At 46.7% G+C, this 20,127-nt stretch overlaps 1 protein-coding gene across 9 annotated transcripts in view; it reads right to left on the bottom strand.

Moving 5' to 3' along the window:
• Nucleotides 1-20,127, bottom strand: part of LOC109904626 (mitogen-activated protein kinase kinase kinase kinase 5) — a 141,441-nt gene that overhangs the window by 23,879 nt on the left and 97,435 nt on the right. For 7 of the 9 annotated variants that reach the window (XM_031787702.1, XM_031787705.1, XM_031787704.1 and 4 more), the window contains 10 exons: nucleotides 14,076-14,155; nucleotides 12,365-12,406; nucleotides 10,237-10,321; nucleotides 10,071-10,150; nucleotides 9,686-9,746; nucleotides 8,284-8,286; nucleotides 7,476-7,590; nucleotides 4,694-4,752; nucleotides 4,295-4,398; nucleotides 1,560-1,737 (listed from right to left, as the gene is read on the bottom strand). In XM_031787702.1, the coding sequence (XP_031643562.1) occupies nucleotides 1,560-1,737; nucleotides 4,295-4,398; nucleotides 4,694-4,752; nucleotides 7,476-7,590; nucleotides 8,284-8,286; nucleotides 9,686-9,746; nucleotides 10,071-10,150; nucleotides 10,237-10,321; nucleotides 12,365-12,406; nucleotides 14,076-14,155 (807 nt within the window). The remainder of the gene's footprint in view (nucleotides 1-1,559; nucleotides 1,738-4,294; nucleotides 4,399-4,693; nucleotides 4,753-7,475; nucleotides 7,591-8,283; nucleotides 8,287-9,685; nucleotides 9,747-10,070; nucleotides 10,151-10,236; nucleotides 10,322-12,364; nucleotides 12,407-14,075; nucleotides 14,156-20,127) is intronic. The other 2 variants (XM_031787706.1, XM_031787708.1) reach the window with 1 other exon arrangement.

The raw sequence follows: 20,127 nt of genomic DNA on the forward strand, positions 1-20,127 counted from the left end.
ACTGACTATATGACAGTGGAAAGCCCCCTGACTATATGACGATGAAAATCCCCCTGACTATATGACGGTGGAAAGCCCCCTGACTATATGACGATGAAAAGCCCCCCGACTATATGACGGTGAAAAGCCCCCTGACTATATGACGATGAAAATCCCCCTGACTATATGACGATGAAAAGCCCCCTGACTATATGACGGTGGAAAGCCCCCTGACTATATGACAGTGGAAAGCCCCCTGACTATATGACGGTGGAAAGCCCCCTGACTATACGACGGTGAAAAGCCCCCTGACTATACGACGATGAAAAGCCCCGACTATATGACGATGAAAAGCCCCGACTATATGACGATGAAAAGCCCCCTGACTATATGATGGTGAAAAGCCCCCTGACTATACGACGGTGGAAAAGCCCCCTGACTATATGACGATTGAAAGCCCCCTGACTATATGACGATTGAAAGCCCCCTGACTATATGACGGTGGAAAAGCCCCCTGACTATATGACGGTGGAAAGCCCCCTGACTATATGACGATGGAAAGCTGAGGCCCTCACCCACAAATATAGAAAATACGCCGTCCAGTCAGATGGTTGAATGATTGTTTGACAAGCCTTTTCTAGATAGGCCTATGTTTCTGCTTATGACATCATAAATCAATAGAAGGAATGCTTCAATATCGTCGCCGTTGGTGACGTTTGTTTCCTCTTTCATCTCTGCTTCTCTCAAGCAGCAAAGACATTTAGGGACCGGGGAGAAAAAGCAAAAAAAAACAACAACAAAAAAAAATAAAATGATAAAGATAGCATTATACAAAAACGGTCCCTAACTACAGATGAATTCTATCAAGATGCTAAAATAAATTAAATCACATTTCTCCTCTCCTGTTCCAGAGTAAAAACAAACATTTGAGGGATCATTTCATTACATGAAATGCTTAATTCAGCAGGAGTTAATATTAAGGCTACGTGAGATGTTACAGACCGACAAGTCAGTGTCCAGATTTCAGCCGGGCTACTATTCCGTTTAAACCCATCTCAGACAGTACCCTACAGTTCCCTTGACGTTGCATTTTGAAAAATCCCCGTCTTATGACTGAAGAATTCGTATAGCGCCTCACAATCATCGCGTCATAACACACAGTCGACACTGCTAGTGACCTCTTTTACAAGTCTCTCTCCCAAACAGTTCTGGCCCCGCCTCCTTTCTCTTTTACAACTTCTCCCTCCCAAACAGTTCTGGCCCCGCCTCCTTTCTCTTTTACAACTTCTCTCTCCCAAACAGTTCTGGCCCCGCCTCCTTTCTCTTTTACAACTTCTCCCTCCCAAACAAACAGTTCTGGTCCCGCCTCCTTTCTCTTTATTTTCAACTTTACATTATACACAGCTTTTCTCTTGAATTAAACTCCCAACGTTGTCATTTTTGCCCCAGTGGATCAACTTAACTTCGTACAGTTAAGCCCTAAAGCATAGGCTATACGCACTAACGCCATACGACTGAAGAAAAAAACTCAATGTAGCCTATAGATATGAATGTAGTGTTACTGTGTGTGAATTCCTTACTTGATCCCATCTCAGTGAACCAGGAAGAGCAGGAGTTGAGGTTGATGGTCTCAAAGCGAACCACCTGGCCTGGCTCCGTGGCCTGGCTGACAGCTATACACACCATGGGGTATTCCTGCTCTGGAACCACTAACATCTCAAACACCTTCAGAGGGCTGGGTAGGGGGAAGTCAAAGTGCTGAGGGACAGAACACCAGAGAGGAGAGGGAGAGAGATAGGAGGGAGAGGAGAGGAAGAGGAGAGGAAGAGGAGAGGTAGAGGAGAGGTAGAGGAGAGGAGAGAGAGAAAGAGCAAGGAGAGAGAGAGAAAGAAGCAAGGAGAGAGAGAGAAAGAGCAAGGAGAGAGAGAGAGAGAGAGAGAGAGAGAGAGAGAGAGAGAGAAAGAGCAAGGAGAGAGAGAGAGAGAAAGAGCAAGGAGAGAGAGAGAGAGAGAGAGAGAGAGAGAGAGAGCGAGAGCAAGGAGAGAGAGCGTGAGCAAGGAGAGAGAGAGAGAGAGAGCAAGGAGAGAGAGAGAGAGCAAGGAGAGAGAGATAGGAGAAAGAGGAGAGGGAGAGAGAGAGGAGAGAGAGAGAGGAGAGAGAGATAGGAGAGAGAGATAGGAGAGAGAGGAGAGAGAGATAGGAGAGAGAAAGCAAGGAGGGAGAGGAGAGGGAGGAGAGGGAGGAGAGGGAAAGGGATGAGAGAGAGATGAGGGAGAGTGAGGAGAGAGATGAGGGAGAGATGAGAGAGGGGAGAGAGAGAGAGGGGAGAGAGAGAGAGGGGAGAGAGAGAGAGGGGAGAGAGAGGGGAGAGAGAGGGAGGGGAGAGAGAGAGGGGAGAGAGAGGGGAAGAGAGGGAGGGGAGAGAGAGAGGGGAGAGAGAGAGGGGAGAGAGAGGTGAGAGAGAGAGAGGAGAGGAGAGAGAGAGGGGAGAGAGAGAGAGGAGAGTTAGAGAGGAGAGGAGAGAGAGAGAGGAGAGAGGAGAGAGAGAGGGGAGAGAGAGAGAGGAGAGGAGAGAGAGAGAGGAGAGAGAGAGGGGAGAGAGAGAGAGGAGAGGAGAGAGAGAGGAGAGAGAGAGGGGAGAGAGAGAGGAGAGGAGAGAGAGAGAGAGGAGAGGAGAGAGAGAGAGAGGAGAGAGAGAGGGGGGAGAGAGAGAGAGAGAGAGAGAGAGAGAGAGAGAGAGAGATGAGGCTCTGAAAGTAATGCTGAGGAAGTAAAGTGGGTCGTACTAAAGCACGAGATGATTCTTTGTCTGTTTGAAATGTGCCTTGCATCACAATGGTCCCTTATCATGGTCCAGAGAAATGTCTGTTTTAACATGGTAAACAAGTAAACGATTCATGCTGTTGGATGCAGAACATATAACAGTAAAGAGAAGTGTATGTGCTTCTTGATTTGCTCATCCTCACAGACCATCTAACGGTATCTGTGACCATCTAACAGGAAATATAAGGAAATAGTCCATTGAAATTTATTAATTAGGCCCTAATCTATGGATTTCACATGACTGGGAATACAGATATGCATCTTGTTGGTCACAGATACCTTTAAAAAAAGGTAGGAGCGTTGATCAGAAAACAAGTCAGTATCTGGTGTGACCACCATTTGTCTCATGCTGCGCAACACATCTCCTTCACATAGAGTTTATCAGGCTGTTGATTGTGGCCTGTGGAATGTTGTCCTACTCCTCTTCAATGGCTGTGAAGTTGCTGGATATTGTAGGGAACTGGAACACGCTGTTGTACACGTCAATCCAGAGATCAATGGGTGACATGTCTGGTGTGTATGTAGGCCAGGGAAGAACTGGGACATTTTCAGCTTCCAGGAATTGTGTACAGATCCTTGCAACATGGGGCCGTGCATTATCATGCTGAAACATTTGTGTTCGTTGTCCGTAGCGTATGTCTGCCTATACCATAACCACATCGCCACCATGGGGCACTCTGTTCACAACGTTGACGTCAGCAAGTCTCTCACAAAAACAACTCCACACACGCTGTCTGCCATCTGCCCGGTACAGCTGAAACTGGGATTCGTCCGTGATGAGCACACTTCTCCAACGTGCCAGTGGCCATCGAAGGTGAGCATTTACCCACTGAAGTTGGTTACAACGCTGAACTGTAGTCGGGTCGAGACCCTGGTGAGGACGGCGAACACACAGATGAGCTTCCCTGAGACGGTCCCTGACAGTTTATGCAGAAATTATTTGGTTGTGCAAACCCACACATCAGCTGTCTGGGTGGGTGGTCTCAGACGATCCCAGTTTCATCAGCTGTCCAGGTGGCTGGTCTCAGACGATCCCGCAGGTAAAGAAGCCAGATATAGAGGTCCTGGGCTGGCGTGGTTATACATGGTCTGTGGTTGTGAGGCCGGTTGGACCTACTGCCAAATTCCCTAAAACGACGTTGGAGGCAGTTTATGGTAGAGAAATGAACATTCCATTTGCACGCCCCCTCAAAACTTGATACATGTGTGTCATTGTGTTGTGTGACAAAACTGCACATTTTAGAGTGGCCTTTTATTGCCCCCAGCACAAGGTGCACCTGTGTAATGATCATGCTGTGTAATCAGCTTCTTGAAATGCCACACCTGTCAGGTGGATGGATTTTCTTGGCAAACGAGAAATACTCATGACCAGAGATGTAAAAACACATTTGTGAGATTCAGAGAAATAAGCTTTTTGTGTGCTTCAGCTCATGAAACCAACAACTTTACATGTTGCGTTTATGTTTTTGATCAGTATAGATAAAGGACTGACCTTGATAAGCATGAACCTCTGCATGGGTTCATACCACTGTAGCAGGATTATCCCAAACTGGAGCGCTCCACACAGGTACTTATGGCCCGTATACGGGTTCCTCACTGCCAGGGGAAGAGAGAGATACCCAGGAGAAGAGAGAGAAACCCAGGAGAAGAGAGAGAAACCCAGAGAAAGAGAAAGATACCCAGGGGAAGAGAGAGATACCCAGAGGAAGAGAGATACCCAGGGGAAGAGGGAAGAGAGATACCCAGAGAAAGAGAGAGAAACCCAGAGAAAGAGAGAGAAACCCAGAGAAAGAGAGAGAAACCCAGAGAAAGAGAGAGGAGGTTGAGGTAAATCAAAGCATAGGACTTGATATTTGCTCTGTCCAGGACCAAGGGGGGATGTGGAACTCACCAATGCAACACTTGTGACAGCCCTTTGTGTCAGGGATCTTCGTTGTCAAGGCAAACCTCCTGCAGAGAGAAAACTGTCAGCCTGAACCAACACACAGTCAGTCATACAGCCTGAACCAACACACAGTCAGTCATATAGCCTGAACCAACACACAGTCAGTCATATAGCCTGAACCAACACACAGTCAGTCATATAGCCTGAACCAACACACAGTCAGTCATATAGCCTGAACCAACACACAGTCAGTCATATAGCCTGAACCAACACACAGTCAGTCATACAGCCTGAACCAACACACAGTCATATAGCCTGAACCAACACAGTCAGTCATATAGCCTGAACCAACACACAGTCATATAGCCTGAACCAACACACAGTCAGTCATATAGCCTGAACCAACACACAGTCAGTCATATAGCCTGAACCAACACACAGTCAGTCATACAGCCTGAACCAACACACAGTCAGTCATACAGCCTGAACCAACACACAGTCATATAGCCTGAACCAACACACAGTCAGTCATATAGCCTGAACCAACACAGTCAGTCATATAGCCTGAACCAACACACAGTCATATAGCCTGAACCAACACACAGTCATATAGCCTGAACCAACACACAGTCATATAGCCTGAACCAACACACAGTCATATAGCCTGAACCAACACACAGTCATATAGCCTGAACCAACACACAGTCATATAGCCTGAACCAACACACAGTCATATAGCCTGAACCAACACACAGTCATATAGCCTGAACCAACACACAGTCATATAGCCTGAACCAACACACAGTCATATAGCCTGAACCAACACACAGTCATATAGCCTGAACCAACACACAGTCATATAGCCTGAACCAACACACAGTCATATAGCCTGAACCAACACACAGTCATATAGCCTGAACCAACACAGTCTGTCATACAGCCTGAACCAACACACAGTCATATAGCCTGAACCAACACACAGTCATATAGCCTGAACCAACACACAGTCATATAGCCTGAACCAACACACAGTCAGTCATATAGCCTGAACCAACACACAGTCAGTCATATAGCCTGAACCAACACACAGTCAGTCATATAGCCTGAACCAACACACAGTCATATAGCCTGAACCAACACACAGTCATATAGCCTGAACCAACACACAGTCATATAGCCTGAACCAACACACAGTCATATAGCCTGAACCAACACACAGTCATATAGCCTGAACCAACACAGTCAGTCATATAGCCTGAACCAACACACAGTCATATAGCCTGAACCAACACACAGTCATATAGCCTGAACCAACACACAGTCTGTCATATAGCCTGAACCAACACACAGTCTGTCATATAGCCTGAACCAACACACAGTCTGTCATATAGCCTGAACCAACACACAGTCTGTCATATAGCCTGAACCAACACACAGTCATATAGCCTGAACCAACACAGTCAGTCATATAGCCTGAACCAACACACAGTCATACAGCCTGGGTCCTGCAGGCCGCACCGTAGCAAAATGTTTTGAAACTGAAGTTTCTTATTGGACAAGTTCAGATCGTACAGGGCCTTGCAAGTATTCAGCCCCTTTGGGGTTTTCCCCATTTTGTTGCAAAAGACCAAAGATAACCCTAACCCTGGACCTGCAAAGCTCCACAGTGGAGTGTCTGCGCATAGGACCACTAAGCCGTACACTCCACAAAGTTGGGCTTTACGGAAGAGTGTCCAAAAAAAGCCATTGCTAAAAGAAAAAATAAGCAAACACATTTGGTGTTCACCAAAAGGCATGTGGGAGACTCCCCAAACATATGGAAGAAGGTACTCTGGTCAGATGAGACTAAAATAGAGCTTTTTGTCCATCAAGGAAAACACCATGTCTGGCGCAAACCCAACACCTCTCATCATCCCGAGAACACCATCCCCACAGTGAAGCATTGTGGTGGCAGCATCATGCTGTGGAGATGTTTTTCATCGGCAGGGACTGGGAAACTGGTCAGAATTGAAAGAATGATGATTGGCTCTAAATACAGGGACATTTTTGAAGGAAACTTGTTTCAGTCTTCCAGAAATGTGAGACTGGGACGGAGGTTCACCTTCCAGCAGGACAATGACCCTAAGCATACTGCTAAAGCAACACTCAAGTGGTTTATGGGGAAACATTTACATGTCTTGGAATGGCCTAGTCAAAGCCCAGACCTCAATCCAATTGAGAATCTGTGGTATGACTTAAATATTGCTGTACACCAGCGGGAACCCATCCAACTTGAAGGAGCTGGAGCAGTTTTGCCTTGAAGAATGGGCAAAAATCCCAGTGGCTAGATGTGGCAAGCTTACAGAGACATACCCCAAGAGTCTTGTGGCTGTAATTGCTGCAAAAGGTGGCTCTACAAAGTATTGACTTTGGGGGGGTGAATAGTTATGCACGCTCAAGTTCAGTTTTTTAAAACATATTTCTTGTTTATTTCACAATAAAACATATTTTGCATCTTCAAAGTGGTAGGCATGTTGTGTAAATCAAATGATACAACCCCCCCAAAAATCTATTTTAATTCCAGGTTGTAAGGCAACAAAATAGGAAAAATGCCAAGGGGGTTGAATAGTTTCGCAAGACACTGTATCTCCCCGTTTCTCTCTGTTTCATGTCTACTGAACACGACACAGTCATATACAGTCATATAGTGTCAACACAGCCTCTGTTGAGGACAATAGAATCGACCCCTGTGTCTCTCACTTGGGTGAGATCTTGTCTGGGAAGCGGTGTGTGCGTGTGTGTGTGTCACCTTGGTAACATCTTGTCTGGGAAGCGGTGTGTTTGGAACTGAGAGGCCAGGCCAGGCTTCTTCAGCTGCTCAAACAGCCCAATCAGGTTGTGTGAGTAGAGCTGGAAGGTCTTCCCTGTGATCACATAATCACATTATAGGAAAAACAGGGATGTGTTGCACCCTATTCCCTATATAGGGCACTACTGTTGACCAGGGGGGGGGGGGGGGGGGGGGGAAGTGCACTATATAGAGAATAGAATGTAATTTGGGACGTAGACATGACATTGTTTCTGGGTGTCACATCTCTTACAGTGGTCATGAAATCTCCCCCAAAACATTCCTGTATAGTTAAACAGACAAACGACAACACGGAGATAGATTGAAGGACTAAGGAAACTAGATCAAAAGAGGATGCATGGTAGAAACACTTAGTATTATTATTATTAGTGTAGATGTATTCACCATCAACAGCAATTTGGTTTTAAGGAGCTGATCTCAGATGAACTTTTATCTGAACATACAGGCATGTGGGCTGGGATGGAGTTCGCTTAATGTTGAAAAGGGTAGGGGGGTAAGGAGGGTCATTTTACCCCAAATTCCCTCGGTTTTCTAGAAATCCCGGTTGGAGAATTCCTGGATTTCCTGCTTATTCCAGGAATATTCTAACTAGGATTTCTTGGGGAAAAACCCAGGAATTTTGGGACAGTAACCAAAAGGTTGCAACCCTGGATGAGGGGTGAACAAGGGTGGGATTAAAATATGGGTATGACGATGAGGGGTGATGATGACTGTGATGATGATGATGATTTGTGAATGTGATGATTACCTTCTGATGAAGCCGGTTAGTAGAATACCAAATCAAGCCAGACCAGAGGAAGGAGGAGGAGGAAGAGGGACAGAGCCCAAGAGGAAGAGAAGAAAGAAACCAGAGATTAGATATTCTCTGAGCCAGAGCATAGGGTCTACTCTTCAGTAGGAACGACGCTACACATCACACTGAACTTTGACCTAGGCTACATCCCAACTCTCTCTCTCCTGCCTCCTAAAGTGGGTCTACTCTTCAGTAGGAACGACGCTACACATCACGCTAAACTTTGACCTAGGCTACATCCCAACTCTTTCTCTCCTGCCTCCTAAAGTGGGTCTACTCTTCAGTAGGAACGACGCTACACATCACACTGAACTTTGACCTAGGCTACATCCCAACTCTCTCCCTCCTGCCTCCTAAAGTGGGTCTACTCTTCAGTAGGAACGACGCTACACATCACGCTAAACTTTGACCTAGGCTACATCCCAACTCTTTCTCTCCTGCCTCCTAAAGTGGGTCTACTCTTCAGTAGGAACGACGCTACACATCACACTGAACTTTGACCTAGGCTACATCCCAACTCTCTCCCTCCTGCCTCCTAAAGTGGGTCTACTCTTCAGTAGGAACGACGCTACACATCACACTGAACTTTGACCTAGGCTACATCCCAACTCTCTCTCTCCTGCCTCCTAAAGTGGGTCTACTCTTCAGTAGGAACGACGCTACACATCACACTGAACTTTGACCTAGGCTACATCCCAACTCTCTCTCTCCTGCCTCCTAAAGTGTGCACTTGTTCACTTCCCTTCACCGATTTCAAATGAAATGACTGGAATAAGAAACATGTTAAAGCTCTGCCGGAAGTCGTGAGGCCCGATATGTAAAACGTAATAAAGAGCAGTGTTACTACCAGTCATTTTTTTCTCTCTCATTTTTTATTCAACTGTTACCAGGCAACAAAGATTGCTGAGATGTGCGAATGCCTTGTGAATAAGAAATAGGGTAGAAACTCCCATTAGCCCATGACCTCCACCAACACAACGCTGCTAGATTTTTTTTGGGGGGGGGAGGAGTAGCGAACGAGTGTACACTTCAGGAGAAAGGAGATAGTATTGGGGACATACTCCAAGTATTAAATTCCAATAAGTTTACTTTCACTTTATTACAACAGAGAAATTCAACAACCAAATGGTTAAAACCCAGATATACAGTATTTTGTTTAACCTCGATTAAACCAGGAAGTGCTCAGTGTGCTGATCCGCTACACATTTGGGACATGCATCATCTAGCTACAATTAAGAGTTCTTCTTCTCTCACATAAAACTATCTACATTGCTACTGTCACCAGGAGTTTTCCTGTCCTACTGACTCACCTGACAGAGACATCAGGTTGTTGTTGATACCTGTCCTACTGACTCACCTGACAGAGACATCAGGTTGTTGTTGATGATGTAGAGCCAGGTACACTTCCTGGGGAACAGCTAGAGGGGGAACATGAGACAATGAAGACATTGAATAACTCATTACTTTACGGATACAGAGGACAGCAGACCTCACAATATTAGTGCTTGAAAGCAGTGATCCTAAGTCCTACTCCTGGAGAGCCCCAATACTGCAGGTCAATAATCACTGAGTCATGGTTTGGTTATCCCAGTACTGCAGGTCAAAAATCACTGAGTCATGGTTTGGTTATCCCAGTACTGCAGGTCAAAAATCACTGAGTCATGGTTTGGTTATCCCAGTACTGCAGGTCAAAATCACAGAGTCATGGCTTGGTTATCCCAGAGAGCCCCATGTTCTCCTACCTGTTCCATGGTGGCTTCATGCAGCTCATTCAGGTTGAGGGTATAGATCCCATCCTCCGTCCCAAATATAAGGTACTGGTCTGAAACAAAACAGTAGAAATACATTGAATGGTGTGTGACACACTCATTCAATGAAACGTTGTTGTTGTGTGTGTGTGTGTGTTACCTTTGGTATCAGGGTGTATCCACGACGTAGCACAGTTGATGTTCAGTGGGCAGCCATCAAACACCTTGGAGAAACAGGCCCCCATCTAGAGTAGTGATACGGAGGACCAAATGAGAACGTAAACAAACACAAATGTCTCCTTGTCCAAAAGACTGCTCCCAGGGTAAGGAAGCTAAACATGTTTATTTTGGAGAAATAAAAATGTGTGAACTATCCCATTTAAGTATGGTCTTCAGATGGATCATGTTTAAAATGTCAGCTGGGGGTTATTTTAAAAGGGAATATGAGAGATGGATAACCACAATACACACACATGACCACAAAAACTAGAGTCCACTGGTATTATGCAGCTCACAGACAGTTATGACCGCTCACAGACAGTGACCCCAGACCGTGACCCCAGACAGTTATGACCGCTCACAGACAGTGACCCCAGACCGTGACCCCAGACAGTTATGACCGCTCACAGGCAGTGACCCCAGACCATGACCCCAGACAGTTATGACCACTCACAGACAGTGACCCCAGACCGTGATCCCAGACAGTTATGACCGCTCACAGGCAGTGACCCCAGACCATGACCCCAGACAGTTATGACCACTCACAGACAGTGACCCCAGACCGTGACCCCAGACAGTTATGACCGCTCACAGACAGTTATGACCGCTCACAGACAGTTACGACCGCTCACAGACCGTTATGGCCGCTCACAGACCGTTATGACCACTCAAAGACAGTTATGACCACTCAAAGACAGTTATGACCGCTCACAGACAGTTATGACCGCTCACAGACAGTGACCCCAGACAGTTATGACCGCTCACAGACAGTGACCCCAGACAGTTATGACCGCTCACAGGCAGTGACCCCAGACCGTGACCCCAGACAGTTATGACCGCTCACAGACAGTGACCCCAGACAGTTATGACCGCTCACAGGCAGTGACCCCATGCAGTGACCCCAGACAGTTATGACCGCTCACAGACAGTGACCCCAGACAGTTATGACCGCTCACAGACAGTTATGACCACTCACAGACAGTTATGACCACTCACAGACAGTTATAACCGCTCACAGACAGTTATGACCGCTCACAGACAGTTATGACCGCTCACAGACAGTTATGACCGCTCACAGACAGTTATGACCGCTCACAGACAGTTATGACTGCTCACAGACAGTTATGACTGCTCACAGACAGTTATGACCGCTCACAGACAGTTATGACCGCTCACAGTTATGACCGCTCACAGGCAGTGACCCCAGACCGTGACCCCAGACAGTTATGACCGCTCACAGACAGTGACCCCAGACAGTTATGACCGCTCACAGACCGTTATGACCGCTCACAGACCGTTATGACCGCTCACAGACCGTTATGACCGCTCACAGACCGTTATGACCGCTCACAGACCGTTATGACCGCTCACAGACCGTTATGACCGCTCACAGACCTTTATGACCGCTCACAGACCGTTATGACCGCTCACAGACCGTTATGACCGCTCACAGACCGTTATGACCGCTCACAGACCGTTATGACCGCTCACAGACCGTTATGACCGCTCACAGACCGTTATGACCGCTCACAGACCGTTATGACCGCTCACATACCTTTATGACCGCTCACAGACCGTTATGACCGCTCACAGACCGTTATGACCGCTCACAGACCGTTATGACCGCTCACAGACCGTTATGACCGCTCACAGACCGTTATGACCGCTCACATACCGTTATGACCGCTCACATACCGTTATGACCGCTCACAAACCGTTATGACCGCTCACAGACCGTTATGACCGCTCACAGACAGTTATGACCGCTCACAGACAGTTATGACAGCTCACTATATAGGGAATATGGTCTAAAGTATGAAGGGAATAGGAGCCTCAGACTCATGGAGACGAGTCACTATATAGGGAATAGGGGTCTCAGACTCATGGAGACGGGTCACTATATAGGAACTAGGGGCCTCAGACTCATGGAGACGGGTCACTATATAGGGACTAGGAGCCTCAGACTCATGGAGACAGGTCACTATATAGGGACTAGGAGCCTCAGACTCATGGAGACGGGTCACTATATAGGGACTAGGGGTCTAGACTCATGGAGACGGGTCACTCACCAGGACTTTAGGAGTTGGCGGCAGGCCGTTGATGGCAGGTTTCTGAGGAGAAACAAACAGCCACACATCAGACTGGAGGAGGAGTGGAGTGTTTAACCAGGTAAGAACACATTGAACCTTTGTTTAACCAGGTAAGTCAGGTAAGAACACATTGAACCTCTGTTTAACCAGGTAAGAACACATTGAACCTCTGTTTAACCAGGTAAGTCAGGTAAGAACACATTGAACCTCTGTTTAACATGGTAAGTCAGGTAAGAACACATTGAACCTCTGTTTAACCAGGTAAGTCAGGTAAGAACACATTGAACCTCTGTTTAACCAGGTAAGTCAGGTAAGAACACATTGAACCTCTGTTTAACATGGTAAGTCAGGTAAGAACACATTGAACCTCTGTTTAACCAGGTAAGTCAGGTAAGAACACATTGAACCTCTGTTTAACATGGTAAGTCAGGTAAGAACACATTGAACCTCTGTTTAACCAGGTAAGTCAGGTAAGAACACATTGAACCTCTGTTTAACATGGTAAGTCAGGTAAGAACACATTGAACCTCTGTTTAACCAGGTAAGAACACATTGAACCTCTGTTTAACCAGGTAAGTCAGGTAAGAACACATTGAACCTCTGTTTAACCAGGTAAGTCAGGTAAGAACACATTGAACCTCTGTTTAACCTGGTAAGTCAGGTAAGAACACATTGAACCTCTGTTTAACCAGGTAAGTCAGGTAAGAACACATTGAACCTCTGTTTAACCAGGTAAGTCAGGTAAGAACACATTGTTATTTACAATGACGGCCTACCCCGTACAAAACCGGACGCCGGCTGGGCCAATTGTGCGCCGCCCTATGGGGACTCCCAATCACGGCCGGATTGTGATACAGCCTGGATTCGAACCAGGGACTGTAAGCCTAGTGCTGGTCCGCATTTTGAGTATTTACTTCAAGCACCCTTTCATCGTCTGCGTCTCCAATTACACTACGTTCCTGTACAGTTATCCCCTTTATAGTGAATAGGTTACCATTTTGGGATGCAGACTCAGCGTCATTATGTTATCATAGTCTTCTTAGTCAACGATCCACCATCATATTTTACAGTATGTATGTTTTTTTCCCCCCCATCTGCTTATGCGTTTTCATTTCGACGTCAAATCCACCACTGGTTTGCTTGGCCAAAGAGCTTTCTTTTCTGTGTCATCCAACAAAATGTAAGACGCTCGGAGTTGACTAAAAACGGCATCGACACTTGGATTGAAAACTGGTTTCTTTTGGTCGGATGACATAAAAATAAAAGCTCTTTCACCAGGGGTAGATTTGGTGTCAAAATGAGAACGCATCAGCAGAAAATAAATCAGATTCCTACTGTAAAATATGTTACTTCTGTTTTTAATTTTTAATACATTTACAACCAAATTCTATAAAGATGTTTTGTTTTTGCTGTGTCCTTTATGGGATGTGTGTAGATTTATGAGGAACATGTTTAAAAAATCTGATCCATTTCTAGAATAAGGCTGTAACTATTGTGACGTCATTATGGGCTATTGTGATGTCATTATGGGCTATTGTGATGTCATTATGAGGTGTTGTGTGTAGATGGATGAGGAACACAATCCATGTAATCCATTTCTAGAATAAGGCTGTAACGTAACAAAATGTGGAAAAAGTCAAGGCGTTTGAATACTTCCTGAAAAGAGGTTCAACAGGAAGTATGTACTCACAAGGTAGTCTTTCTTCTCCGTCCTCTGTGGTCGGCTGGGACGAGGACTGGGATTGTCTCCGTTCACACCGTCATCGGGATCTGGTGAAAGTCAAACAAAGTCACATTTACATTTGAGTCCTTTAGCAGATGCCCTTATCCAGAGTCACAAGAAGGTAAAACAACCACATATCATCATCATCATCATCGCAAGCAGGGGGAGGGGGGGGGAGTTAGAGTTATATTCTAGCATAGAACTCTCTGAGGGTTAAATTTGAGCAGTTAGGCCCGAGGCGGTATGGTATATGGCAAATATACCACGGGCAAGGGCTGTTCTTAGGGATACAGCCCTTAGCCAAGGTATATTGGCCATATACCACAAACGACAAAGTGCCTATTAGAAACTTGTTACCCAATGTAATTAGAGCCGTAAAAATAAATGATTTGTCATACCCATTGGTATACGGGTCGGATATAGCGTAGCTGTCAGACAATCAGCATTCGTGGCTTGAACCACCCGGTTTATAATCTAGCAGAGAACTCTGAGGGTGAAAGTCCCGGGTCGATATTCAAGGAACTCCCCTCGACCGCGCCAGTGGTGGTAAAAGTACCCGATTGTCACACTTGAGTAAAAGTACAAATATTTTGAGTCATTTCCTGTAAAAGTGAAAGTCACCCATTTAAAAATACTACTTGAGTAAAAGTCTAAAAAGTATTTGATTTAAAAAAATACTTAAGGGTCAAAAGAAAAAAGTATAAATCATCTCAAATTCCTGATATTAAGCAAACCATAAGGCACCATTTATTTATTTATTTATGGATAGTCAGGGTCACACTCCAACACGCCAGTGAGTCCCCCAGATCAGAGGCAGTAGGGATGACCAGGGATGTTCTCTGTTTAGTGAGTCCTCCAGATCAGAGGCAGTAGATGACCAGGGATGTTCTCTGTTTAGTGAGTCCCCCAGATCAGAGGCAGTAGAGATGACCAGGGATGTTCTCTGTTTAGTGAGTCCTCCAGATCAGAGGCAGTAGAGATGACCAGGGATGTTCTCTGTTTAGTGAGTCCCCCAGATCAGAGGCAGTAGAGATGACCAGGGATGTTCTCTGTTTAGTGAGTCCCCCAGATCAGAGGCAGTAGGGATGACCAGGGATGTTCTCTGTTTAGTGAGTCCTCCAGATGAGAGGCAGTAGGGATGACCAGGGATGTTCTCTGTTTAGTGAGTCCTCCAGATCAGAGGCAGTAGGGATGACAAGGGATGTTCTCTGTTTAGTGAGTCCTCCAGATCAGAGGCAGTAGTGATGAGCAGGGATGTTCTCCGTTTAGTGAGTCCTCCAGATCAGAGGCAGTAGGGATGACCAGGGCTGTTCTCTGTTTAGTTAGTCCACCAGATCAGAGACAGTAGGGATGACCAGGGATGTTCTCTGTTTAGTGAGTCCTCCAGATCAGAGGCAGTAGTGATGAGCAGGGATGTTCTCTGTTTAGTGAGTCCTCCAGATGAGAGGCAGTAGGGATGACCAGGGATGTTCTCTGTTTAGTGAGTCCTCCAGATCAGAGGCAGTAGGGATGACAAGGGATGTTCTCTGTTTAGTGAGTCCTCCAGATCAGAGGCAGTAGTGATGAGCAGGGATGTTCTCCGTTTAGTGAGTCCTCCAGATCAGAGGCAGTAGGGATGACCAGGGCTGTTCTCTGTTTAGTTAGTCCACCAGATCAGAGACAGTAGGGATGACCAGGGATGTTCTCTGTTTAGTGAGTCCTCCAGATCAGAGGCAGTAGGGATGACCAGGGATGTTCTCTGTTTAGTGAGTCCTCCAGATCAGAGGCAGTAGGGATGACCAGGGCTGTTCTCTGTTTAGTTAGTCTACCAGATCAGAGACAGTAGGGATGACCAGGGATGTTCTCTGTTTAGTGAGTCCTCCAGATCAGAGACAGTAGGGATGACCAGGGATGTTCTCTGTTTAGTGAGTCCTCCAGATCAGAGGCAGTAGAGATGACCAGGGATGTTCTCTGTTTAGTGAGTCCTCCAGATCAGAGGCAGTAGGGATGACCAGGGATGTTCTCTGTTTAGTGAGTCCCCCAGATCAGAGGCAGTAGGGATGACCAGGGATGTTCTCTGTTTAGTGAGTCCTCCAGATCAGAGGCAGTAGGGATGACCAGGGATGTTCTCTGTTTAGTGAGTCCTCCAGATCAGAGGCAGTAGGGATGACCAGGGATGTTCTCTGTTTAGTGAGTCCTCCAGATCAGAGGCAGTAGAGATGACCAGGGATGTTCTCTGTTTAGTGAGTCCTCCAGATCAGAGGCAGTAGGGATGACCAGGGATGTTCTCTGTTTAGTGAGTCCCCCAGATCAGAGGCAGTAGGGATGACCAGGGATGTTCTCTGTTTAGTGAGTCCTCCAGATCAGAGGCAGTAGAGATGACCAGGGATGTTCTCTGTTTAGTGAGTCCTCCAGATCAGAGGCAGTAGGGATGACCAGGGATGTTCTCTGTTTAGTGAGTCCCCCAGATCAGAGGCAGTAGGGATGACCAGGGATGTTCTCTGTTTAGTGAGTCCTCCAGATCAGAGGCAGTAGGGATGACCAGGGATGTTCTCTGTTTAGTGAGTCCTCCAGATCAGAGGCAGTAGGGATGACCAGGGATGTTCTCTGTTTAGTGAGTCCACCAGATCAGAGACAGTAGGGATGACCAGGGATGTTCTCTGTTTAGTGAGTCCTCCAGATCAGAGGCAGTAGGGATGACCAGGGATGTTCTCTGTTTAGTGAGTCCTCCAGATCAGAGGCAGTAGGGATGACCAGGGATGTTCTCTGTTTAGTGGGTCCTCCAGATCAGAGGCAGTAGGGATGACCAGGGATGTTCTCTGTTTAGTGAGTCCTCCAGATCAGAGGCAGTAGGGATGACCAGGGATGTTCTCTGTTTAGTGAGTCCTCCAGATCAGAGGCAGTAGGGATGACCAGGGATGTTCTCTGTTTAGTGGGTCCTCCAGATCAGAGGCAGTAGGGATGACCAGGGATGTTCTCTGTTTAGTGAGTCCTCCAGATCAGAGGCAGTAGGGATGACCAGGGATGTTCTCTGTTTAGTGGGTCCTCCAGATCAGAGGCAGTAGGGATGACCAGGGATGTTCTCTGTTTAGTGAGTCCTCCAGATCAGAGGCAGTAGGGATGACCAGGGATGTTCTCTGTTTAGTGAGTCCTCCAGATCAGAGGCAGTAGGGATGACCAGGGATGTTCTCTGTTTAGTGAGTCCTCCAGATCAGAGGCAGTAGGGATGACCAGGGCTGTTCTCTTGATAAATGTGTGAATTGGACCATTTTCCTGTCCTGCTAAGTATTCCAAATGTAACAAGTACTTTTTGGGTGACAGGGGAAAATGTATGGAGTAAAAAGTACATTGTTTTCATTAGGTATGTAGAGAAGTAAAAGGTGCCAAAATATAAATAGTGAAGTACAGATATCCCCAAAAAAACAACTCAAGTACTACTTTAAAGTATTTATACTTCAGTACTTTACACCACGCCCACACATTGGGGTAAACAAACATGACATTTTTCTAAGTAGTGAGAACGCTCGGGAGAAAGTAATGTTGAAAAGTAATCTTCAGATATGTCGAAACTTTTCTTAAATGTCGTTTTGTAATCGACTAAGACAACGAGGACGACAAGAAAATGGTGTTTGAAAAAGGTCAAGTTATTGCTGTGAGCCAATAGGGTAACCTAGGTAACCACAGGTTGCTTTCCTCACAGACGGGCAGAGCTGGGACCTTATATCTATCAAATACCGACTAGGACTATATTATAGCATAAAACTACGAGGTACAAACCTCTAGCGTACGGGATTCTATCCGAGGGTCATATCTCTAGCGTACGGGATTCTATCGGAGGGTCATATCTCTAGCTTACGGGATTCTATCCGAGGGTCATATCTCTAGCGTACGGGATTCGATCCGAGGGTCATATCTCTAGCGTACGGGATTCGATCCGAGGGTCATATCTCTAGCATACGGGATTCTATCCGAGGGTCATATCTCTAGCGTACGGGATTCGATCCGAGGGTCATATCTCTAGCGTACGGGATTCTATCCGAGGGTCATATCTCTAGCGTACGGGATTCGATCCGAGGGTCATATCTCTAGCGTACGGGATTCTATCCGAGGGTAATTTCTCTAGCGTACGGGATTCGATCGGAGGGTCATATCTCTAGCGTACGGGATTCGATCCGAGGGTCATATCTCTAGCGTACGGGAATCTATCCGAGGGTCATATCTCTAGCGTACGGGATTCTATCCGAGGGTCATATCTCTAGCGTACGGGATTCGATCGGAGGGTCATATCTCTAGCGTACGGGATTCGATCCGAGGGTCATATCTCTAGCGTACGGGATTCGATCCGAGGGTCATATCTCTAGCGTACGGGATTCTATCGGAGGGTCATATCTCTAGCGTACGGGATTCTATCGGAGGGTCATATCTCTAGCGTACGGGATTCTATCGGAGGGTCATATCTCTAGCATACGGGATTCTATCCGAGGGTCATATCTCTAGCGTACGGGATTCGATCCGAGGGTCATATCTCTAGCGTACGGGATTCTATCGGAGGGTCATATCTCTAGCGTACGGGATTCTATCCGAGGGTCATATCTCTAGCGTACGGGATTCTATCGGAGGGTCATATCTCTAGCGTACGGGATTCTATCCGAGGGTCATATCTCTAGCGTACGGGATTCTATCGGAGGGTCATATCTCTAGCGTACGGGATTCGATCCGAGGGTCATATCTCTAGCGTACGGGATTCTATCCGAGGGTCATATCTCTAGCGTACGGGATTCTATCGGAGGGTCATATCTCTAGCGTACGGGATTCTATCGGAGGGTCATATCTCTAGCGTACGGGATTCGATCGGAGGGTCATATCTCTAGCATACGGGATTCGATCCGAGGGTCATATCTCTAGCGTACGGGATTCTATCCGAGGGTCATATCTCTAGCGTACGGGATTCGATCCGAGGGTCATATCTCTAGCGTACGGGATTCTATCCGAGGGTCATATCTCTAGCGTACGGGATTCGATCGGAGGGTCATATCTCTAGCGTACGGGATTCGATCCGAGGGTCATATCTCTAGCGTACGGGATTCGATCCGAGGGTCATATCTCTAGCGTAAGGGATTCTATCGGAGGGTCATATCTCTAGCGTACGGGATTCTATCGGAGGGTCATATCTCTAGCGTACGGGATTCTATCCGAGGGTCATATCTCTAGCGTACGGGATTCGATCCGAGGGTCATATCTCTAGCGTACGGGATTCTATCGGAGGGTCATATCTCTAGCGTACGGGATTCTATCGGAGGGTCATATCTCTAGCGTACGGGATTCTATCGGAGGGTCATATCTCTAGCGTACGGGATTCTATCGGAGGGTCATATCTCTAGCGTACGGGATTCTATCGGAGGGTCATACCTCTAGCGTACGGGATTCGATCCGAGGGTCATATCTCTAGCGTACGGGATTCTATCGGAGGGTCATATCTCTAGCGTACGGAATTCTATCGGAGGGTCATATCTCTAGCGTACGGGATTCGATCCGAGGGTCATATCTCTAGCGTACGGGATTCTATCGGAGGGTCATATCTCTAGCGTACGGGATTCTATCGGAGGGTCATATCTCTAGCGTACGGGATTCTATCCAAGGGTCATATCTCTAGCGTACGGGATTCGATCCGAGGGTCATATCTCTAGCGTACGGGATTCTATCCGAGGGTCATATCTCTAGCGTACGGGATTCTATCCGAGGGTCATATCTCTAGCGTACGGGATTCTATCCGAGGGTCATATCTCTAGCGTACGGGATTCTATCCGAGGGTCATATCTCTAGCATACGGGATTCTATCGGAGGGTCATATCTCTAGCGTACGGAATTCTATCGGAGGGTCATATCTCTAGCGTACGGGATTCTATCGGAGGGTCATATCTCTAGCGTACGGGATTCTATCCGAGGGTCATATCTCTAGCGTACGGGATTCTATCCGAGGGTCATATCTCTAGCGTACGGGATTCTATCCGAGGGTCATATCTCTAGCGTACGGGATTCT

The sequence above is a fragment of the Oncorhynchus kisutch genome, linkage group LG14 (assembly GCF_002021735.2).
Source record: "Oncorhynchus kisutch isolate 150728-3 linkage group LG14, Okis_V2, whole genome shotgun sequence".
NCBI lineage: Eukaryota > Metazoa > Chordata > Actinopteri > Salmoniformes > Salmonidae > Oncorhynchus > Oncorhynchus kisutch.